The sequence below is a fragment of the Oryctolagus cuniculus genome, chromosome 9, assembly GCF_051225735.1.
Source record: "Oryctolagus cuniculus isolate XC-2025 breed Fujian yellow rabbit chromosome 9, ASM5122573v1, whole genome shotgun sequence".
NCBI lineage: Eukaryota > Metazoa > Chordata > Mammalia > Lagomorpha > Leporidae > Oryctolagus > Oryctolagus cuniculus.
This window is the reverse complement of record NC_142875.1, coordinates 41,202,297-41,227,140: the sequence shown is the minus strand read 5'-3', so window position 1 is coordinate 41,227,140 and position 24,844 is coordinate 41,202,297. Positions and strand designations below refer to the sequence as shown.

Genomic DNA, 24,844 nt, shown 5'->3' with positions numbered 1-24,844 from the left:
ATATCTACAGCACTGCTGAAGTTTTCATAATCTGTCTCTCATCTATCCCTCCAGATACATCACTGACCAGTCACAACTCTGACGGCACTTCATATTCCACAAGAAACTACAAAGAACTGTCCTAAATGTAGTGTCCAATCCTTTGTATTCACTGTTCTCTTTGCCAGGAATGCTTTTCCCTGGCTTCTCCAAGTAGTTTCAACATCAATATAAATTATCACCTCTGAGTAACTGTTGATTGGATTATGTGGCATTCCATTCCCCTCCTTTGTCCTCTAAGAAGTCTGAAGAAATCTCAACCTTAGATATTGTTTAATTATATTGTAATTATTTATCGAGGGATGGTGCTATGGCATAGTAGGCTAAGTCTCTCATTATATTATACTAATCTTCAAATAGTTGTGTCACATTCCTAATAATGTAAAAACCCAATCTATTTTTTCATAAAAACTGTTACCAAATTTTTTATATACTTGTGCCATTACAAATGAATTGTTTAATTATCTATAACCATTTTAAGTCCATGTAAAATGTCACATTCCTCCATGACAATGACCATTCCTTTAACCTCCAGTTTTCCTCTTAAGAAACAGATAGTGCTTGGGGTTGGCGCTGTGGCATATGGATGCTGGTTCATGTCTAGGCTGCTCCTCTTCCAATCCAGTTCTCTGCAATGTCCCAAGCACCCATGTGGGTGGCCTGGAAGAAGCTCCTAGCTCCTGGCTTTGGATAAGCCCAGCTCCAGCCATCGAGGTCATTTGGGGAGTGAACCTTTCTCTCTGTCTCTCCATTTCTCAATAACTCTGCCTCTCAAATAAATAAATACAATTTCAAAAGTAAAAAAAAATCAGTTTGACCAATTTTACCATTAATTCCATGAATGTAGAGGCCATGATTCATTAAACTTTTTTGCCTTTCTGTGTCCACCATAAAGTAAGAATTCAGCTTTTGAACAAATGAATGAATGGCATTACTATAGAAAAAAATATCAGGAAAATGGCCTGAGCTGGTTATGCAGCATATAATTGAAGACAATCACTAAAAGGGACAAAAGTTTAACCAAATTTTCTCAAAAATGAAAATTAATGAGACTTAGTCTTCCTACATATCACAAGTCCAAATGCCAAGCCTAACAAAATCATACATTTGGTCAAATGGTATCAAATTACTGATATTTCACCAACTTAGAAACCTATAAAATCATAATTTCATGTGGTTCAACTTAATTTGTATCAATTCATGACAAAATGTCCCTCTGCTAGCTAGTTCTTTGAAGAAACCAGTGTAATAAATCCAGCCCCTTATATCCATGCTCAAAAAAACATAATCTTCCAAATTTACTCCCAAGAAAAAGCACTGTTCCAGGACCTCCAAACATTAGCTTGTAATAAAGTCAACACATCACATTAACCAAAGAACTAAAAGTAAACTCTAATAAATGAACAACAAAAACAACCCAAGCCTGAGTGAAGTATGATTGTCAGGAAGTTCAATGCCAGTGCTGCTCCCTAATCTGTCATTTCCTCTTATCTCAGAAGGCTATTTCACTTTGCAGGCAAAGAGCAAAGGCAGACACTGCTCTGCCCAAGTCCCATAGGCTTTACCTTCAGTAATGGTTACACCTGACACCTGCAGTTATCACACCCGCTAGGATGCCATTTCCTTCTTAAAGCTTTTCTTTATAGTGCTTTCTCATCTTGATGTGCTTGAAATATTGGAACATTAAGGCTACAAAACAAAGCCTAAGGTTTTCTATTTCTCGGTATATAAACCTTCTGTCTATTTATCTACCTGCATATACCAAGAGATTACTGCCTTGAAAAGTAAACATATTTCTGAAATATTTACTATAATTTATTCTAAATGCTACTTTATCAGAGTTATAAAAATTCTCAGAACTGATAAACTACACTGAGTTTTTAGAACACAGGAAAGGAACCACTGTAACTCTAAGTAACAATGGCATGTTGTATATTTGAAATTTGCTAACATGGATTTTAAATATTCTCAGAAAAAAAGAACCACCATTTATACATGCACTTTGTGCTCAAAACTATGTTAACAACATCTATACAATGTATGGATATGTGTATAAATACATACACATATACTCATATACACACTGACAATTCTAGAAGAGAATGATATGCAAAGGCATAAGCAGCAGTCTAAAATCATACAACTAATAAATGGGACAGTCAGAATTCAAACTGGATATGCCTAATTCCAAAGTTTACACTTTCCTGCCTGAATTGTACATAGGGTTCAATAGATTAAAAAATTGCCTCTTGAGTGAAACTGCAATTTGTAAGTACAAAAAAAAGTATATGGGAAATCAAGCTTTCCTAAAATTGAATTTCACAACTATTAAATTAACCTAAATCTCTTAAGTCTCAAGTGCCGACACACTGGTTTTTACATCAACGATGGTATCAAATATATACAGAATGAAAATATTACAGATGGTTTAGGAAAACATCAGATATATAGGTGAAGAATGGAGACAGGCTTAAATGAAAAGTGGAAGGCTTGTTTCCTGTTAAGGAAAACATCCTACTTTATCATGATATACAAATATCTGATTCTTTCTGGATCCTGTGTCAGCACTGGTAATGTTTGTGTGTGGAATGTGACCTCTAACCATAGCTGAGTCAACACTAAAGAATAAAGAAGCAAATTTCAAGATTGCTCATTGAAACTACTGAAAGCAACTTGTTTGCTCAACTTTCAGCAGAAAGCCTTCCCTGGTGGCTATATCTGAGATGATTAGCACTTCTGCTCTGCTCAGGTCATCAGACACACATGCACCCACCATGATGCTCTGCCATGTTATTGTGTTAGTTTTACTGTAAGTTACTCTTACGTATAGCATCTGTCCCCCCAGGGAAATCTTAATCCCTGGAATATACAAATCAAGACTTCACTTGGTCAACCATTTACTAAGGCAGAGCAGGTTGATGTTGATATCTCTTTCTTAACCTAAGCAGCAGAAAAAAAGCAATAAATATCTTAGAAGTGACGCTTAAATTGTTGAGTGTTGGGCAGGTGCTGTGGCATAGCAGATTAAGCCATTCTCTGCAGTGCTGGCATCCCATATGGGCTCTGGTTTGAGTCCTGGCTGCTCTGCTTCTGATCCAGCTCCCTGCTAATGCACCTGAGAAAGCAGTGGAAGATGGCCCAAGTTCTTGGACCCCTGCACCCACGTGGGAGACCTGGAGGAAGCTCCTGGCTTCAGCTGGGCCCGGTCGTGGCCACTGCGACCATGTGGGGAGTGAATCAGCACAGGGAAGCCACTTCTCTCTCTCATTCTCTCTCTCTCTCTCTGTAACTCTGCCTTTCAAAGAAATAAATCTTAAAAAAATTTTTTGAATGCCCTGATTCATACCAGACCTGAATAAGAAGAACATTTAATTTTTCCTCTGTCATTTGATTTAATTTGGTGTTTGAATTTCATTCATATTCTCAAGAAAATTTTGCTTACTAAATGTTTCCCTGATCTAGATTAATCAACCAAGTAAAAGAAAACGTTATTAAAGGAAAAACCTGGATGAGTCACAATTTTTATGAAGCACATAAAGAAGAAACTAAAATGTAATTTTTACTGGCCAATAAATTGAAGGGCTTGGCAATTTCGTGACATATTACCAAATTTGTCATTAACAAGTTTTTTTTTTTCATCAAGCTATTTGAGATTTAGAATACAGCTCTTTATTTAGAAGCACATATTCTTTCCACTTTCTTCCTATTCAGTTTAGTGCAGATCCATGTCATCTTTGGTGACATTGTTAGACTACTTCAGATCAACCTTGAATGTGACTTCATAAGCCTATATCATTTCTAACACATTCTCTGCTCATTTTAAATTCATCCATGATTGGATGCTCTGATCACACTTCCTTTTAACCCAAACAACGTCAGATTGGGCAACTCTCTTGGCTTTTTATGCTTAATTTGATCATGGGTTTATAAATTTGCTTTTGCCTACTGAATAGGGTGTGTGGTCAAAATTTCTACTTGGAAAAAAAAAAAACCTTCTATTTGTCAATAGGCAATTCCTTAATCCTGGAAAAATAGCTAATGAACTGCTATTTAAAGCCAGAGGTCCAAGACTAGTCTAAATCTTTGTTTCATTTATCCTACCCAAAATTTGAACACATTTGGTTAATTTTTTTCTAACCAGCTTTGTCTTCTTCTTTCCAAAATCTTTTCTCCTCTGTTTCTCCTTCCCAAATATTGTTTAGCTTTTCAACTATAAATGTTAGTTCTTTTACATAAACTGTCATTCTGTCTCGTTAGCACTGACAAATTAGCTTTCCTAACAAAATCAAAACATCTTTTTATCTACAAACATTCCTGAGAAGCCCATCTGTACTTATGGGAAAGAACAGTTTTCAAGTCGGAATACATAGATAACAGGATGAGACAGACAGAGAGAGAGAGCAAAACAAAGAAAATCAAACATTATTCTTGTTACTCCTTAGCTGTGGATCCTTAAGAAAGTACCTAATCAAACTGCAACTCCTATTCTCATCTTAGGTACTAATTGCACATACTGTATAGAATTCTTATGCATAGTAAGTGACTGGTAATATATAAAACATCTTTTATACAATGTATGGATATGTGTATAAATATATGACTATTCATAATTTTCTCTGGTACTCATTTGAATTTCTAGCATACACATGTACAGATGTTTTACACAGGCATAAAATATCAAAATAATTAACATACATGTCCACCTCATAAGTTTAATTTTGTTTCAAAAGCACACTTATAATTTTAGATAATTCTGAACAGGTCAATAAAAATATATTTTGATATCCAATTCCAAAAGAGGAAAAAGACTGATTTCTATTAAATACTCTAAAATGGAAGTGTCCGATAGATTAAAATAAATAATTCTGAATTTATATTCTGAGTTCTTAAAAATAGTATATGTATGATATGTCACCTGAAGGTATGATGTTTGAAGATATTGTTGGATAATAACATATCGATTTACCCTAAAAATAAATTATATAAATTTGTTCACAGGTCATGAAAATCAAACACATGTATTTGTTCCTTCTGCATCTTAGTGTTATATGTTTCCAATGGCAGATCAAAACTGACTTAAAATTTGATTAAAGTTCAGTACACAATCATGTGGTATGTTGCAAATCATAGTTATTTATTTTAATCTTCTCTTTGCCTGAATATTCTCACCACGTCAGAGATATTAGCAGCAATGCAGGCTAACTTGATCATTTAAATGTCAAAAATGTACACTTTTACAACAAACTAGAAACTCTGCTATTTGAAGAAAAGGTCTTGCATTTTGTGAAGGACTAAAACCAAAAATGTGTACAGTTTCAATGATTGTGGTCTCTATAAACATGCACACACACACACACACACACACATTTCCTTGAAAGTGTTCCCATTTTAATTTCTACAAGCATTGCTTTCTGCTTCCAAACATATTTTCCACCTTTTTCTTAGGATAAAAATATAAATATTAACACAATTGTTCAATTAAGGGTTCAAACATCTCAGAAAAGTTCATTCCTTCATAACTTTGCAGGTATAAGCAACATCTTCATCCAGATTCTTAGACCGTAATACAAATCACTGTCTTTTGGCATCATCAAACTTAGGGAAAAAAAGTACACACTTAAAATGAAACTGTGAAACAAAAATTAATGTACATTGAGGAATATATTAGGAGAGGAAGAAGCAGGAAGGAAGAGAGGGATGGAGAGAGGGAGGAAGAGAACGATGGAGAGAGGCAAGTGGGGGGAGAGGAAGGAAGCAAAGGAGAGAGGATGAGAGGATGAAAGTCTATGTTTATAACTTTTAAAAAAATGTAATACAAAGAGTGGAATCAACATCATGTTTTCACTCTACTGGAAGTAGGGCAGCCATTCACTTACAAGCAGCTATTGTTACATTAGAGCAATTTTAATGTTCTAATAGAAGGTTATGTATCTGCAATAGAAAGTTACTTGAATTTCACACTACAGAGCTGTTAGTGGTAAGTAATTATACAACTGTATTTCCAATGATGGAGTCCCTTCGCTGTGCTTGTTCCCTTCCCAGTGGAAAATATGTTGAGAAGCAAAGAGTAGCTAAGGGATTCAAGAGGGGGAAAACACATACCATAAAATATAATTAAAAATTGTGGAGGCTGCATATGACAAGAATAACCATAAAAAACAGATACAAACCAGCTGGCTGTTAACAACTTCTGAGTTATAAAAATCTTAAACCTGCTGTAAAGCACTCAATTCGATTTACATAACCACAGAGCTGACATTCCTTTTAGGCTCCTCTGTCGGGGATTTTTTTTGACATGTTTTAAGGCAACATAAAAAGCAACTGTGAAAAGAAGACACGTATCATCTTACACAGGAATTCATTCCTGCCCAAAGACTGGATGTCCAAACTTTAATCTCAACCTCTCCCCTTGAACTGAGTAATATCTTTAATGGACACTGGCTATCTGATTTTAGAGCATTATTCTTCAGAGTTTCTTATTCTCAGTACACTGGTGCCTTTTCTGTTTGTGTTGTATGCAGCTGAGTCAATGGCATTACACAATTTCAGCTCAGTGGCACACATCCTAGAACCAATATCCATGGTCCATAAGAAGAGAATAATTTTTTGGTCAACCATGACTGAAACAACTATAATTTCTTAGCAACCTAATGATGCAGACAGCAGTCTACAAAACTAACATAGCTTGCTGTAGGGAATTAAAAATAAACAAAATAAAATAAAATCAATCGTACATTGAGTGAAGTTTTGATGTATAAGTGCTGGCAGCCGAAATTGCCCAAAGCACACAATGAGCTTTGCTGTTTGATAATTTGCTTGATTCACTATGTTGCTACATGCAGGGCATTTTATGCCTGACTTATATTTAATCCAGTCACCTGCTTAATATTAGAAGGGTCATAATTATGTACAAGGATTTTGAACATATAACATGTCAATATTTCAGATCTGATATAAAAAATACATATGCACATGTTGAGGATTAACCACTTCAAATATTTTTGATAATAATTTAAACTAAGTTATAACAAAACCATTCTATTTTCTCTAGCAATAAGATAGGAGATTGTATAGGGGTTATGGAAATAACACTTCCTTAAATACATATACTAGGCAGAGCAGAGGCCTAGAGTTAGGGATTCAAATTCTCTGCTTTTTATTAAGCTGATTTTGAGCAGAAAACTTGAGTCTAAATTTTCTCATGTGGGAAATGAGGTTTTATCAGGTGCCATGAAAAGTTGTTGGCAGATACTATGATACAATTTATGAAACTTAAAATATAATTTATAACTTTGAATGAATCTCTAAAATATTTCTATTATATATTTAAGCTGTTTTTATTATGCTGGGTTGTCCTACCAATAATAGTAACTTTGGTCCTTTGTCTCTGTAATTATTTAAAACAGAAATTATCATGTTAAAAAAACAGGAAAATTATCCTCATTAACATGGAGAATTAACAGCAGGTTAATTTTTATTCAGTGAGAAGTTTTACATGACAACAGGAAATTCAAGTGAAAACGTCCACTAGCTAGTGATGGATGTAAAACTTTGAAGGGTATTGTGGATAAAGTGATGATAATAATGAAAAGGGATAAAAAATCATTATGGAACACTACCCGAACAGTCCAGACACATCTTCTGTGATAACGAAGAATTTATTTGTACATTCTGTTAAAGGTCCAAGGATGACCATCATGTTGAAGTGCAGAACACTGTTTCTGCTCTATATGCTCATTTCCTCTCACCAACATTAATAATTTCCAGTCCTGATTACCCAATCTGGACAAATGGTTTTCTATTACCTCTCAAGACATAATAGTCCTAAATGGATCCTGGACTGTTGAAGTAGTCTAAGCAGGCAAGGACATTGTCAAAACAATGCCATATGTAGAGTTCATTAGCCCCCACATAACCTACCAATTCGAATTGGTCTTAATTCAATCATCCTATTGGCAACAGTACACCGAGGTTTTGTAACCAGATGTAAAAATCTCACTTAAGTTGAACACATCAACTGCTATCATTTAAACTGTCCAGGAGGAAATGATTTGGTGAAAAATGTATTTTTCTTAAAATCATGATCAAAATATAATAAACATAAATAAACACAATACTGCTGATAAAACATGCAAGGCTGTTACATAGTGATTTATAGTCAGGGTTGGCTGGCAGGTTCACCTCTTGACCAAGAAAAATCAGTACCAAGATTTACTCACCTGCAAAATGGAAACATAATAACTACTCAAAGACAGCCTACCAGGATTAAATGAGCTAATATTCATAAAGGAACTTAGTAACAGAAATATAGTAAATTCTAAGAGATGAAATAAGTACTAATACTCTAATGACCTAAAAATTATACATATCAGTCAGTGATTATACTGCATCTTCAAATAGTTGTTTCACATTCCTAATAATGTAAAACCCAATCTATTAGTAAATTCTATAATAATAAATGTAGCAAACAATTTCAACATTAATATATAAATAATTACTGTTTTTATTTGGAACTCAAAGTATATGACTGGAATGTGTGTGTGTGTGTGTGTAACTCTTCCAACTGAGAAAAATATTTATAAAAAGTAATGAAGGAATTACAATCAGAAGCAACAGAGGTAATAATTTAATAATACCAACGAGTTATATTTAGTTACTTTGTGTCTCTAAACAGATATGAGCATCTGATAAACACAGGTCCCATTAACAAATATATTAAAAATATTCTAAATAAAACACAAGAAGAAGAGGAAGAGGAGAAAGAAAAAGTAGATTGGGAGAACCAATCAGGTTTGGGGGTTAGAGCTTGGGTTAAGACATGACACGTGAACAGATCTTTAATGTAAAGATATATGCCTTCTGGTCAAGGAGTTGTTGGAGAAAAAGCATAAGGGTTGACAACTAAACAACTACTGAAACATAGGGTAACTCATGTTCAGAAATTTAAGGCAATTGTCAGTGTCACACAAATATTTAGTTGATTGAGGTTAATCAAGGACTCACATCCTTTTAAATAAGAGCCCAGTTTTATGAATTTCCAACTTAAATTCTCTCACTCTGCTGGCTTTTCCAGAAACTCATTTTTTAACATATTTTAAATGTATTACTTTATAATATATTATAATTATATATTGATATAATTATATTTATATTACATATAATATATTATAATTATATATGAAGATATTCTATATATATTTTAAACTCATCATTCATTAATATATATTCACATGACATCTCAAATAATATGATCATACAGATCTCCAAAAGGTACAATATGTAAAGTTTATTAATAGCCATAAAATTTTTCAAATTTAAAAAGATTTAAGTGAATCACCTATTGACAGTGGTGTATTTAAGTTTTATTCCCAGATGTAAAACCTTAGTTAGGTTGCAAATACCACATACTATTGTAAAATAATTCTCTTGTGTGAAGTAGATTGGTGAATACATGTCAAAAAAAATCATGATCAAACCTGGCATTTTTGTTGACAGACTTTGTAGTGAGGCCAAAGGTGTAATTAGGCCAGAAAATTACTTTCTCACCACTAGAATTGTTCCCTTCAGGTCTTGAGTTATCAGTCCAGAAAATTTCATTAAACACTAAATTCACTTTAAGACAACTGTCAAAATTAAGCAGAGGTGAGTCAAGTCAAGGTCCTAATATTCAAATCTTTCATTTGGATTTTGAAATTCAATACAAAATTAAAAATGCTACAGATTCACTTTTGTATCAAGACTAAACTTTCTGTGAATATGAGAAACAACTTGTTCCTTTGAAAGTAGGATAAAGGAAAATAATAAAATAAATGTGGAATTTAAAATGCTTAATAGTTACGAATGTTTGAAACAATTTCATTCTCTGTTCATTGAGATCTTGATGTGAACATGGTAAAAACTAAAATACAACCATTAGACATATTGCAGAAAGGGAATGATACTAAAGATAGAATACATTTGTCATATTTTCTTTAAAATAAATAGGAGATAGCTATAGTATATTTTTGTATAAGTGGTTTGTTACATTTTGAAAAGAGAAAAGACATAGAATATTTTGGTGCTTATTTCATGGAGAGGTGACCAAGTACCAGCATTAATAAACAAAAGGGACAAAAGGGAAGAATATGTTACATGATATAGTGGGTTTTGTGCAAGGCTTTTCTATTTTGCAAAATGTTTTAATAGTAACTTAAAATTAAAACCTTGAAAGATATTTTTGACTACTTTTCAAATTGTATCAGTTTTTTAGTATTTGAAATTGTATATTGAAAAATATCAGTATAATTCTCAGAGCCAAAGAACCTATCCTGAACTGCTCTTGGGTACCAACGGTTACACTGCTTCAATGAGGTAATATATAAAGCACACAAACAAACAATAAGGTGGAGATTTACAACTAATGAGCAATAGGGCAAGTGAAAACCATAAGAGTGAATGAGTCATGAAAGTTAAGATATTTAGGGTTAAATAATATGCTTGGGACTTACAGTTAACACTCTATTGTGTTTAACTATTCACAGTATATAGAAACAACTTATGTAACATAAAATATTTGCAGCCAGTACGACATCATTTTACAAGCAAATGCAATGCAAAAAAGATGGAAATATTTAATAAGCTTATCCAACTTAGAATAAAATTCAAGCATAATGGTTTATTAAGGTTGGTCAGAAAGTTTGAAATAAAATTTTTAACATCTCTCATTATATCCTTTCACTGCCACTATACCAAGTCGGAAAATCCATGGAACTGACCATTTTAACTCTCTAAAATATAATTATTTTTAAATAGTCTTTTAAGCTTCCCAGCAATGTTAGAAAAAATATTTTATCAAGGAAAATATGATACTGTAAATTAGTGACTAGAATGTCGATTACATAGGAATTTAAATTATTTTTCCAATTTAAGAAGTTTTATTGTTAGAAGTTTTTTAAATTAAGATTAAGTGTTTTATTAATAATTTCAAGTGTTCTTTTAAAATTTAACTCTAAAATTTAACTCTATGTTTAAAAAGATTATAATTATTTCAATTACCTGTTTCAATTCTTCTCAAAATATGGTTGTTACCTACAGAGGTTAAGGGATTCTTTGCAAATAGCATGTATGATACAGCAAAAACAGAATTTATAATTATTTATCTAAATCTCACTTTCAGTTGTATCCTTTGCATTAACTTAAGAAAGTTATTTAAAATTCGTATGTCATATACCTGTAAAATAGAATAAATAATATCTTCTTGTCACAGGAAATTGTTTGAATGCTGTATCAGCTAAAGAAAAGATCTTACCATATATTGGTTACTTAATACATTTTTTTACTTCCCTCTTTTTAAATTTTTGTTTATTTATTTTCATTTTCATTGAAAGTCAGAGACACAGATGGAAAGCAATCTTCCATTTACTAGTTCACTTTCTAAATGCCCAGCACAGGCAGTGTTGGGCCAAGCTGAAGTCAGGAGCCTGGAACTCCATCTGGGTTCCCCACATGGGTGGCAAGGACTCAGGTGCTGGAGCCATCATCTGCTGCCTTCACAGGTGCAGGCAGGAAGCTGGGACAAGAATCCAGGAACCCAGATCCCAGGCACGGCATTCCAAACAGCAGCTTAACCACTGTACCACAAGCCAGCTTTGACCCTTATTTTAACCAATTTATGATTTATGATTTTAACCAATTTATGCTTGATGAAATTACATTTAATTAAAAATGTTTTGACTGAAGGCTGCTATCAATTGAAGATATCGTGATGAATAATATAGTCATATATTGACTCCATATAGATAGGTGAGATATGTGAGAGGGGACTGGCGCTGTGGCCTAGAAGGTTAAGCCTCCACGTGTTGGGCTGGATCCCATGTGGGTGCCAGATCAAGTTCCAGTGCTCCACTTACAATCCAGCTCTCTGCTAATGGCCTGGGAAAGCAGTGGAAGATGGATCAAGTGTTTAGGCCCCTGCACCCACATGAGAGACCTGGACAAAGCTCCTGGTTCCTGACTTCAGATCAGGCCATCTCTGGCTGTTGCACCCATTTTGAGAGTGAACCAGTGGATAAAAGATACCTTTCTCTCTCTATCCTTCCAACTCCCTCTTTCTGTAATACTGCCTCTCAAATAAATAAATATTTTTAAAAAGAGAGAGAAAGACATGTGAGAATTACTGTGTAAATAAACTCAAGCAAGTATTTTGACACAAATTTTTTTGTGTATTTTGACATAAAAATCAAACACTTTTTGCTTGCAAAAATATTACTTCTTGTGCTTTGCAACAGAAATTTAGCCATAGACTTTTTTTTTTCATAATTTTTTTTGACAGGTGGAGTTATAGACAGTGAGAGAGAGAGACAGAGAGTAAGGTCTTCCCTCTGTTGGTTCACTCCCCAAATTAGCCATAGTCTTTCTAAATCACATGATTAGGCTTATAAATTTGAATAACCTTCCATTCACTTTGAATGTATTCATTGGTGTTCCAAATACTTTAGGAATGCCAAAAAGATACTGAAGAATAAAGTGAAAATAAATTAATTGAAAATATAATCATTAATGGAAAGTTGGCATAAAAATATTTCAAAAAATAAGGAACCTAGCATGCTAGTTGATGCTCCATTCTTGTAATAAAACTAAGAGTAAGTAAAAACTGAAGCAGCTACTGATGGCAAATTATATCAATAGATCTTTTTCATATATAATAGGAATAAATGTTTACTCATGAAAGATTATAACAATATACTTGAATAAAATTTTGTAAAGAGAAATTAGAGAAAAAATCAGTAGTACATTCAGTTCTTTATACAGTTAAGGGCTTATAGATAAAAGAAATTTGGACAGATGATGAAGCCATGTGTTTAATTTTAATCCTGAAATTGAAGACACTAATACAAAGGAACCCCAGAATTGCTTGAATTCAGGTCAAGAGCAAGAATGGTACAGGCAAGTCAACTGGATGAGCAATTGACACAAACAAACAAAAAGAAAATTTTTGTTGAGATGACGAGATGATACAGTAATGGGAGTGATGATGCTGACTTTTTTTTTTTTTTTTTTTGGTAAATTAAATGAAATCCAAAGAAGCAACCTCTCCATTTCATTAAAATAACAGTATTGGAATTTGGGGAGAGTGCATATTCCTGAAGAATCTACATTCCAATAGTCTTCTCTCATTGATACATATGGTATTTTATTACAGATGATTGATGTGGACCCCACTATAATTTCAAAAATTCATAGAATATTATTATGTCATGAAATTCATGCAGGGAAAGCAATTGCTGTTATAAATCAAAAAGACAACTCATATGGACAGGTCATATGGTAACAGATTCTCCTTGGAATGGTATCCTTAAATTTAATTTATTCAACAAGTAACTTAAAGGTTAGGTATGATAAGATGAATCTCATGCTCAAATAACTTCAAAATATCATTGTATTGTATTTTAAAAGATTCATTTTCTTGGAATTTAGAGATACTTGCATTTATATTCATTTGAATCAACACAATTATGTAAATCTAGTTAAATATTTTCTCCCTAGTATAATTCCATAGAAGAATTTTATTAAGTAATATAAGATAATAGATAATATAAAGGTCATTTATTGCTTTAATAGATGAATGAAGCTATCTAAATAGTAGAAGTTCTGAAAACCTTCACAATGTTCCAAATTTAGAAAATAGATGTTTTAATAGTAAAAAGAATAGCTCCAAACATTGGCTTCTAGGGAATAATGCTTTTCTAGAAGGATTAAATATTTTATTGAATTTAATATTAAATATTTTACATTTAAAGAGAATAATGATTTACATGCTTAAAGAAAATCTTGTAACTCTAACCCAAAATAATGTATGTGCCTAGCCTTTTTGAACAAACAAAAACTTACATCCCTTCTAATCCTTAAAAACTCAGCACTGTGTTTTCTTTAAGTCATATGCATATATCCAACGCATATGCAAATAATTAGAATATAAATACATAAAATAAAAGTATTCTAACCACAGTTATTGCATTTCTTAAATGAAAACTAATGGAAATATTTTATCTGAATAGAATGATATTCTATCAAAAGGTTATTTAAGATATATTTCATTAAATTAAGGTGAATCACAAAATTCCAAATGTAAAGTTCAGAAACTTTACATGGAAAGAGGATGATACCAGGGCAAGAATAATTAAAACATACAAAAGTAATTTTTTAATAATAATTAAAACATACAAAAGTAATTTTTTAAAAAATGAGTAAATAATTACAACTGGTACTATAAATATAGAAAATGACTCATCATTCCAAGAACCAATGTGTTCAGAGAAGATAAGTCACTGCTATTCTATTTGAAATAAGACAAAAGATCAGTTTTGAAAAATCATCAAAATAAAACTCATGGTACAATATCTTTCTACATAACACTTTGCAAAATGCATTGCAATGCATTAGTTCATTTTGTTCTATCAGGTAGGAGATAAGGCATATCTTATAATGGATTATAAATGATGAAGGTATTTCAGAAAGTAATTTGATGTAGGAAAATAATCAATATATGGAATCAAAAAACTTGAATTGGCTAGCATATAACAGTAAAATCTGGACAAGAGTCTTAGCATTATTAAATCTTTGAAATTATGTTTTAGGTATCATTACCTATCTGTGGTAGGTGAATAAATGAAGCCATAGTGTTACTCAATGTCACATAGCTAGCAAGTTGCAGGGAAGAAAAGGAAAGAGATCACTCCATTCCAAATTGAGTCATGTCATATCATTCTTTTTAAGAGTCATAACCCCCAGTGTATTCTAAAATTAGGAAAAAAGGAAAGAAGGAAAGAGGGATGGAGGAGAGTGGAGGGGAAGGAAGGGAAAGAAATCCATGGTGATCTTCTTTATCATTCAGATTTATAGCAAACTTAATTAAAATGTGAAGTGACACAAAAGATCTTTAAATGGTTTGTTCTACTGTATACATATTTTTAGCCACATCTCAACAAAAGTATATGACACAAAGCTCCCCATTAAGTATACTGACTACTTTCTTAGTGAAGTGCATAAGTGTATGCATAATCTGATTTGATTTATTGAATTAGGTTATAGTTTTATCATTTTGAAAATTAGCTTCATTGTTTAAAATATGTCAACTCATTTCCAACAATTACATAGCTCTGTATATAGCTATAATGAATCTAAAGTCATCTGGATTTTAAGGTTTACTTTTGTTTGTAATATTCTGAAAGCAATATATGACAGTTTGAACATATATTACAACAGTAGCAGTGCCTACAAACACAATTTATAAAAAGAATTCAGTATTATTACATCCTGAAAAGTAAACATGTAATAATCAAATTTGTGTTAACTGCCTCTGGTAGGAATACCAGTAGAGTATATTTATGAATATGAATAACTTGCTAAAATGACATTCTATAGCTATCCTATAAAATAAAACAGAATCTTCAAATGCTATAAGTAGAAGAAAGCAAGATGGCCTTATTCAACCTACTTCCCTCTTACTACAAAATTACCTTCAAACTTCCCTAACAACAGTGATTATCAAAAGGAGAAATGGTCAGGGAAGGAGAAAAATTTTTTCACTATAACTGTTTTGCATCAGATATAATAAAGCCTACAAAATAATTTAAAGGGTGGGCATCAAGCACAATAGCTAAGACACCTTTGGGATGCCCACACCTCACTTCAGAGTGGCTGGTTTGTCCCTCAGCTCCACTTCTAACTCCAGCTTCCTGCTAACATGCACTCTAGGACACAGCAGCAATTTCTCATGCCACCCATATAGGTGAAACAGATTGAGTACTCAGCTGCTGACTTCAGCCCAGCCCAGCCCTGGCTATTGTGGGAATTTTTAAAGTGAATTAATAGATGGAACATCTGTTTGTCTGTCTTTCAAATAAAATGAAAATAAATAAATATTTTAAAAACTTTCAAAAGATAAACTAAATATAAAAATGATAGCCAAACAATCGAAATCTTTACTTAGTATAGAGTTGGTCTTCTGCATATAAAGTTAATTAAAAATGAATCTTAAAGGAGAATGGGGTGGGAGAAGGAGTAGGAGGTAGGACGGGAGTAGGGAAGGGAGGGGAGGTTTAGGGGGGAAACACAATATTCTTAAAGCTGTACCTATGAAAATTGTGTTCATTAAATAAAAGCTTTAAAAATTTTATATTTGAAACACATTAAAAAAAGAAAGAAAAAAAAGGATAGCTAACAATTTTTCACTCTACTTTTGTCCTGTATATTTTTATCTGAAGGAAATATCAAGATTATATTAGTAACACATTTCAGTCTCAGTTCTCCTGCAGCAAGGTCCTTTCCTATGCAAATCAGTTCAGACCTTCACTTTAACCTAAGAATGAAACTTCTGCCCTCAGTAAAGCACAGTATGACACTACTCCATCACCCACTTTAAGACTTAATCTGAGTCTTTTTAAGATTTAACATCACATTATTTCCAAACCATATTATCTAGACTGCTCTTTTTTTAATTTTTTAAAAAGATTTATTTATTTGAAAGGCAGAATTACAGAGACAGAGAGAGAGAGACAGAGAGAGAGAGAGAGAGAAATCTTCCATCAACTTGTTTACTCCTTAAAGCCCTCAATGGCCAAGGCTGGGCCAGGCCAAAGTCAGGAGCCTGGAACTCCATCTACACTCCCACATGGTTGGCAGTGGCACTAGTACTTGGCTCATGTTCTGCTGCTTTCACAGGTTTATTAACAGGGGCCTGGATTGGAAGTAGAACAGCCAGGACTCAAACCAGCACACATATGGGAGGCTGGCATCGCAGGTGGAGCTTTAATGCACTATGCCCCCTTGCCAGTCCCTAGACTATTCTTTCAATACTCATCAGTGTGTCAATATCCTACTAAAACCTCTCATGCCATGGCTGAACAAAATATTCCAGATGTCACCTGACATGTAGAGTAAAACAGCAGTACTTTTATTTCTCTTTTTCTAGAAACATATCCATTAATTATAGGTTTGTGGTAACAATCTCCAAAGTTCTACCACAGTGTTGACATGATTACAGAGCCAAATTAAATCTTTCTATGTATTTCATACAAAATGTAGTCAAGTCAGGAATTATACCTGTTCATGAGAGGTCAATAAATGTTTTAGGACACAAAATGCAATGTTTTATTAGAACTGCCTTTAGTAAATTTCTCTAGAAATTTTGGTCCTCCCAACTAGCAATCCTTTTGCTTCACAAATAAGAGATTAAATTTATTTTATTTATTTATTAAATTTATTCTTAAAAAAGTATGGAGAAAACAAAAAGAAGTCCCAACATGGGTACAGCTAAATCAATGTTAACAAACCTAGAGTGCACTATAAAGAGAGGAGTTGAAGCTTTCAAGTTAGCTTCTAAGGGGAAAGCCTCTCAAAAAGACAAAAAGAGAGTAAACAAAGCATGATGTTAATGTTGTTTTGCATATCTTCTGTTTCACAACTCTTATAAGAATATTCAATATATACATTTAATAGTTGGCCATTTTCCTCTGAATAAACCATACATACTCATATTTTTACATTTCTCTGTTAGGAAAAGAGCTTCGTATCTTACTATTGCACTTCCTCTGGTCAAAAAATTACAGCAAGTAAAAGTGGACAACATGTAATGTGGAACCAAATAATGAGAGCACTATGAATTTCATAAATGAATGAATAATATACAAAGTTTCAGCTAATCTATATAACAACCACTCTCATAGTCAAAAAACTGACTCAAAAATATGTTTTTCTATTCTTACTGTAAATAAACTTCTCTTGTCAAAAGAGGCATATTACTAAGGAAGAAGCACATAATATCTTGCAATTAGCCAATTAAGGACATTAGCAACTTCATTACTGCAAATCTACTGAGAGAGAAGTGTAAGCAAATTATAATTCTTAGTACAGTTCAGTGTAGGCATAAGAGACTACAGAACTCAGTAGAAACTTGGAAAAGAGAAATAAATTAGGGAAGAAAGGACAGTAATTTTCTTCTAAATTAAGTAGATGAGAAGCCTGTCCAGAAGTCTAGTAATATGTGTTTATTCAATTAAGTCTAAAAATAATAAATCTTTGCTCTAAGAGCTCAGTAAAAAAATTTTATGAATTTCTATACTAGTAACAAACTCACAGTATATGGTGATTAAACTGTAGTGCAGTATTATAACGAATATTACATGTAAATGAAATAAATATATTTTTATGTAATTCCTTACTAAAACTCATATTTACATTCAGTTAAATTAAATCCTACATTTTATTCAGAAATGTATTAAACTAGCTCTATACCATGATACCAAGGGTTTAATAAGAATTCTACTCCTGAAGGATTAAAGGATTCAGTGCAAGAATGGTGTTATATATGTATATGTATATATAAATATGCAGGCACTGTAAAGACTAACATGTTCTCTATTTGTATATTGCCGTGCTACCTCTGTAAATATTGCTTCTCTAGAACATCAATCTGGAGATACAAATTTCATATGATATTGCTTAAATGTAGCCAACATCATGTATAAACAAACAAATAACCAATGGCTCCATATACATAGTATATATCTGTTAGGCTCCAGACTTTAAATATTTAATCTAGAGCCTATCTGTGTCTAGCAGGAATTCAGAAGCTGCGTTAACACAGTGTTTAAGTTTATAACTATGAGGCATAATAACTCCTCTCAGAAATCCTTTACTAAATATTTATTAGCCGTGTTCATTGAGCAAATATTTGTTTTGAATATCTGCTCTGTTCAAGGCAATATTCTACACATTGGGATACTCCAGTGAACAAAATTGACTGACGTCTCCCAGAGGCTCTGTTTGTGTACCTGTTTCCCACATCACATTTGGCCCTCTCGCAGTACCTTGCAGTCACTTGTTGGGTGTGATAGGTAGATAACGGCCCTCAGAGTCATGCCTGCATCCTAACTTGGGAAATCTGTGTATGCTACGTTATATGGAGAAAGATTCTGGCAGATGTGTTTATGCTAAAAATCTTAAGAAGAGGAGATTATCCTGTATTAGCCAACCTGCCCTAAATACAATCACCAGTGCTCTCACAAGGAGAGGCAAAGGGAGAATACACACACACACACACACACACACATTCAGCGAGAGAGAGAAGCCAACATGGTCACCAATACCAGACATTGTAGTGAGGTGGCCATGAACTAGGTGATGGCAATAACCAAAAGCTCAAAGAAGCAAAGAATGGATTCACCCTTACAGTCTTCAAAGGGGCATGTGACCCAGCTAACATAGAGATTCAGCCCAGTGATGCTGATCTTGAACTTTTGGTATTTTCAAGTATGAGAATAAATGGCTGTTGTTTTACAATCAAGGTGAAGACAGAAAATTCCTATTAACAACCACAGGAAACTAATAGAGGGCTCAGCATAAGTTTTAAAGCTGCATAAAATTGCATGATGAAGTGTTCAGGTTGATCTTCCAAAAAGGAAAAAAGCTATTTATTTTCATGGAGGGAGTCATGTAGTAAATAGCTACACTGTACTTCCTTCAATATGTTTGGTGATCACAAATATCCTCTCTAAATAAAAGTATGAAAACACATGCAGGGGCCGGCACCGTGGCTCACTTGGCTAATCCTCTGCCTGTGGTGCTGGCATCCCATATGGGCGCCAGGTTCTAGTCTCCGCTGCTCCTCTTCCAGTCCAGCTCTCTGCTGTGGCCCGGGAAGGCAGTGGAGGATGGCCCAAGTGCTTGGGCGCCTGCACCCGCGTGGGAGACCATGAGGAATCACCTGGCTCCTGGCTTCGGATCGGCACAACGCTGGCCATAGCGGCCATTTGGGGGGGGTGAACCAACGGAAGGAAGACCTTTCCCTCTCTCTCTCTCTCTCACTGTCTAACTCTATCTGTCAAAAAAAATATAGCTTTAAAAAAAACCACATGCATACATATATTGTGTGAATGTAAGTGGTTTAAATAGTATTATCATATTTGCTTTTTGAATAAGGACTTCAGCAGAATGTTACATTTATTAGTGAAGACAATCAATTCATTTGTGACTGTTTTACATTTTTCTGTTAACCTTTGCTTGTGAGTCTCCCTATGGAACACAATACATTCAGTGGAATTAATTTCTCAATGTACAAGGTGCGGTTCTGAACTGAATTTTCTTCTAAGAAGCAGAAATGTTTCACACATTTAAAACATTACAAATGCTGATAGTACAGGAGAGGCAGTTTGGATATTATTGCTGGTTTCTGATATTTAGAAGGAAAAGTCAAGAACATAAACTTTGGAGATACTTTTTATTACATGAAATTACATGAAAACATTTTTCTTAAACCTGTTTTTATAGATAAGAATATTCAAACGAGATTTACTCTGGGTTAATATTATACTAGACCAGTTTTTTTTTAAAGTCATAAATTTCCAATGCATACATTCATACCTTTTAAGCAGACAGTGTGTGTGTGTGTGTGTGTGTGTGTGTGTACTTTTGTTTTCTTTACCATAAATGCATATTGATTGTGTTTCTCCAAGGTGACAATGAGAGCTAAGATAAGTCCTGGAAGCAAAAATATAAACCATTCATTCATTTGACTTGAATGTATTTGAAAAAAAATAGGCATCGAATAACTTTGCCTTTAATGTTAAATGCAAATATTTGGGACTCAATAGGTTACCTCTTAATACTGATATGAAAATTATATTTCACAAGCTTGTATTCTTACCTGAAGCCAAATATTCTATACAAATTACACTCCTGGAACAAAAGGGAAATATTTTTAATTCCTAAACAACCCTTTCCTGGATTGTAAAATAGACATGGTTCTATATAAAAGTTCTATAAAAGTATGAATGGTTCTATATAAAAAGTATGAATGTTTTTGGAACTCTGTTGCTAGGATGAATGCATTCTAAACTTTATCTGCAAAAATGATTTATGACAGGTGCTCCGTCAAAATAAATGTAGTGACCACTGCAGGAGGCACTGCCTTGTGAGACTCTACAAAGAGCCTTCTTTCTTTCATTAACTTCAACTTCTGGTTGCTATGGCATCCAGTGACAACCATAACTTTTGGAAATTATCACCATCTGCCCACACCCTCTTCTAGGATTATATATAAGCCCACTCAAGCGATAAAAATAACAAAATCTCCATAAGCAACCTATAAGCGTTTTTGGATTGTAAATATATAATATAAGGACTAGGAGAAGACATTTTTTAAAAGAAAACACAAATAAATTAGAGAATGATTAGGAACAAATCAATGGGTAGCTAATAAATTTGTCAAAGTTGATCAATTTTCTTTTCACAGGGTAAGGTGAGACAACTTTGAAGGTAAACTTGCATCTTTTTATCCTTTTTAAAATTTACTACTTTGGAATATGAAAGTACAAATCAATGTTCATAGGTAGAACACAATTTAAGTTCTAGACAATATCTGAGATTAGGGATATTTGACTGCTTTTTTATGTTTTGATTTATCTTTGTGTCTTTGTTTTGCTAGCTTTAGAAACATGAAATATAAGTCTCTTCAGGAATTTATGAATTTTTGCAAACAAATTTTGAAAATTCAAACTTACATGTTAAAAAGATAGTAGAAATTAGTTAGCTTTATATCAATAATACAGAGGTATGACTTTTTCTTTAATTTTTTAATACAACTTTACTTTCTCTATTTCAGAAAGAAAAAAAATGATAGCTTGCACTTTTAAAAAAAGTACTAAATATAAATAAAGTCCTGGGATAAAAAAGTCTACATAATGACACTAAATTGCATACCCGCAATCCACTAAGCACTTCCTAGGGAAAAGGCATTATACTCCTTGAGAACTATCACACTTGTTTACCATCATTAGATTTGTAGTTAATATTTTATATAATTAAAATTTCCCCAGTACATGGAGACATTATTCTGTATTCCCTAAAATCTAAACTTATTCATGTAGAAAAAAAAATCTGTGTAGTTAAAGAAATCATGTTGAATATATTAACATAACACCATTCATGTGCAACTGTCAAATTTGTGATAAGCTCAAACCTTTGAACCCATGTCCAAAAGCTGAAAGTAAATAAAACAGACAGCAGTGAGCTCACATCACCTGTTCCAAAGCTATTCACTATGCTCCGTAAGCACTGAACTGTCCAAACCCCTTTTCTAATCCAGTCTACTAAAGGGCCTCCAAGGCCTCATTCTTCACTAGATGACTGTGAAAGGTCTTTTTTTAAATAAAATGCTTAGTAAGCTTGACAACAGTCCTGATTTCTGGATTCACACCACATTACCAAGAACAATAGTAAAATGTACATTTGAGAACAGCACAGTAATAAAAATACATAAAATAATCCTCCTTCAAAAGTGACTAACCACAATCACGAGTTAAGTTGAAGCCATCTTCAATGTTTCTGTTCACCTAGCCAAGGAGATGTGTAATATCTTACAAGAAGTATTACAAAAATAACAGGATTTTGATTTTCACTTTTGGCCTATGAACTTCCTTAGTTTAAAAACTCCACTTACCTCAGAGTTCTTTGGTGGTGTTAATCATATGAGGTGTGACTATATCTAAATCTTGATAGCATCATCTTATTTCATCACTGCTTTGGTTACAAGTATTTATTATCTTTACTTCAAAAGATTAAATATTGGCAAATAATTTGGAAATCTATATTTTAATAGGGATAAGATCTAGAATACATTTTCACTTAGGATTACTGATTATGCAATACTTAAGAGTCAATATAAGCTTACCAAATACAAAAATACAATCTTTTAAATGGTCACTTGAAAAAAAAATGTAAAGCATAGTTCATTGAGAAGTTAATTATGCCAAGGATTTTAGGTCTTTCTCCTTTTACATTTAGGTTTTTGTTGTTTTAAAAGAAAGTTCTAAAAAATTTTTAAATAAGTTTTTAAAAATTAAATTATTTTTAATTTTTCAGCTATTGATTTCACTTTTGTATATCTCAATTTTTCATCTGCAAAACTAACATAACATGTAAGTGTCCATGGGAATTTCAGTTACTTACTATTAAGAACTTTAGATGCTTTGCTGAAGTATTAAATGTATAAAATGAAGAAATATCTCAACATGGAACTCAACTGCTGCTTGGTAAATATTCACAACAGTGAATGAAATGTTTAGACATTGCTACATAAATAAAGATGAGTTAGAGATAGTCATTGACTTAGATGAACTTTCACCCAAATAAGGAATGTGAAATCAGATTATCTATGGCTAGATAAGAGCAAAGAAAAAGACAAATGTTACAAAGAAAACAGGAAATACAAAATGGAAATTCAGAGAAAAAAGAACACTCTCTTCCCATCTCACCAGGTTTATCCTGTTAGTTTTGTTATATAACATTTATATATACTTCCATGAGAGCAAGGATGGACACAAAGGTTATATATGTTAGACAATATCAGTATTAGTTTAATTTCTTCATGAATCTGGCTCACTTCCTGATAAACACTAAAAATGAGCAAACATATGTATGAGAAATACAAGATTTAATGACCACATACAGTTAGTATAAATAAAATGAGTTATTATTTTTGCTGCTATGCATTATTAAAGTAATTATACTATGCAGCTTAAGTGGTCAAGACTATCCTTTTGTTTATTTTCAGATTTCTAGGAATATACATCCTTCAAATGATTCTAACAGAAATGTACTAGCTTGAGAAAAATTGCAGATATTTCTAGTTGGCATATTATAGTCTTCTGTTTAGATGGATGTCTATTTGTTTCTGACTTCTTACAGAAACAAGAATAAGTTTAAAATCCAGAACCAGGGTTTGAATGATGACCACTAAGACCTACCAGATGACTGACCTTGAGAAAGTGTGATTTTCTCTGAGTTTCCATTCTTAACAAGATAGGTGCAATAACTTACATTTTTTAGATTTGTGGGAGTATTAATTTAAATAACTCTAGTACTGTGTTCAGTTAAACTTCCTTTCATTTTATTTTGAACAAAATGATGTCAATCATAATGTAATATTTAAGTAAACTGTCATTGTTGGCATTATCATAGTGTACATAAAATGTAATTGGTGCATGTAAATATCAGTGTCAACAATGGGTTATATAAAAATGAAGATATTGGCTGATTGCTAATATTTTTGGCATAAATAAGTAGCACTTTTACCTGTTGGTGGAATTATTCCAGGAGACATGAGGCCGGGGACAGAATGTGGCATGATATGAGAGTTCTCTGGGGAGGTGACACTTTGAGTCCTCTTAGGAGGCCTTCCAGGTCTAGAACTGAAACAAACAAAAAATTTTTACAATTAAGCTGTTGTCTTACACATCATTTCAAAGTTGTTTCAAGTGGTAACATGGACTGTAAATAAATTTGTTTCAAGGACGGTTGCTTTTGCAGTTAGATGTAATAGACTTCCATCACTAATTAGATTACATGCTGAATTCATTTTCCTCATTGAAGATCAGCCACTCCTGATGCATAATTCATAGCCTGCACCTCGTTACCTGCTTCTTCATATTAATATCTATACACAGTTTGAATTGCCTCGTTTGCATATGCTAAAGTTCTGCATGCAGCCTTCAGCACGAAAATTATGCACTAACTTGTAATAATTATTACAGTCAGCCTGCTATTGATTTATGAGACTTTTAAAAACCAAATATGTGTAGTACTTGTAATGAATGATATTTTAAGGTTCTTCAGGAAATTAAAAGGCAATGGCTGCCTAAGGAAATGTTCTGCTTGTTTGATTTAATACTACAGTTAGCTGGGAGGTGGAATGAAAGAGTGATTCAGACCTATAGCACATTTTTCGATGATATGTTTTATTACTTCGCACTGCTAGCCTGATATCTCG

At 33.0% G+C, this 24,844-nt stretch overlaps 1 protein-coding gene across 1 annotated transcript in view; it reads right to left on the bottom strand.

The window, feature by feature from the left end:
• DACH1 (dachshund family transcription factor 1) overlaps positions 1–24,844 on the bottom strand; it is a 438,352-nt gene that overhangs the window by 226,826 nt on the left and 186,682 nt on the right. The window contains exon 2 of the mRNA XM_008260046.5: positions 24,151–24,266. Coding sequence (XP_008258268.2) covers positions 24,151–24,266 — 116 coding nt within the window. The remainder of the gene's footprint in view (positions 1–24,150; positions 24,267–24,844) is intronic.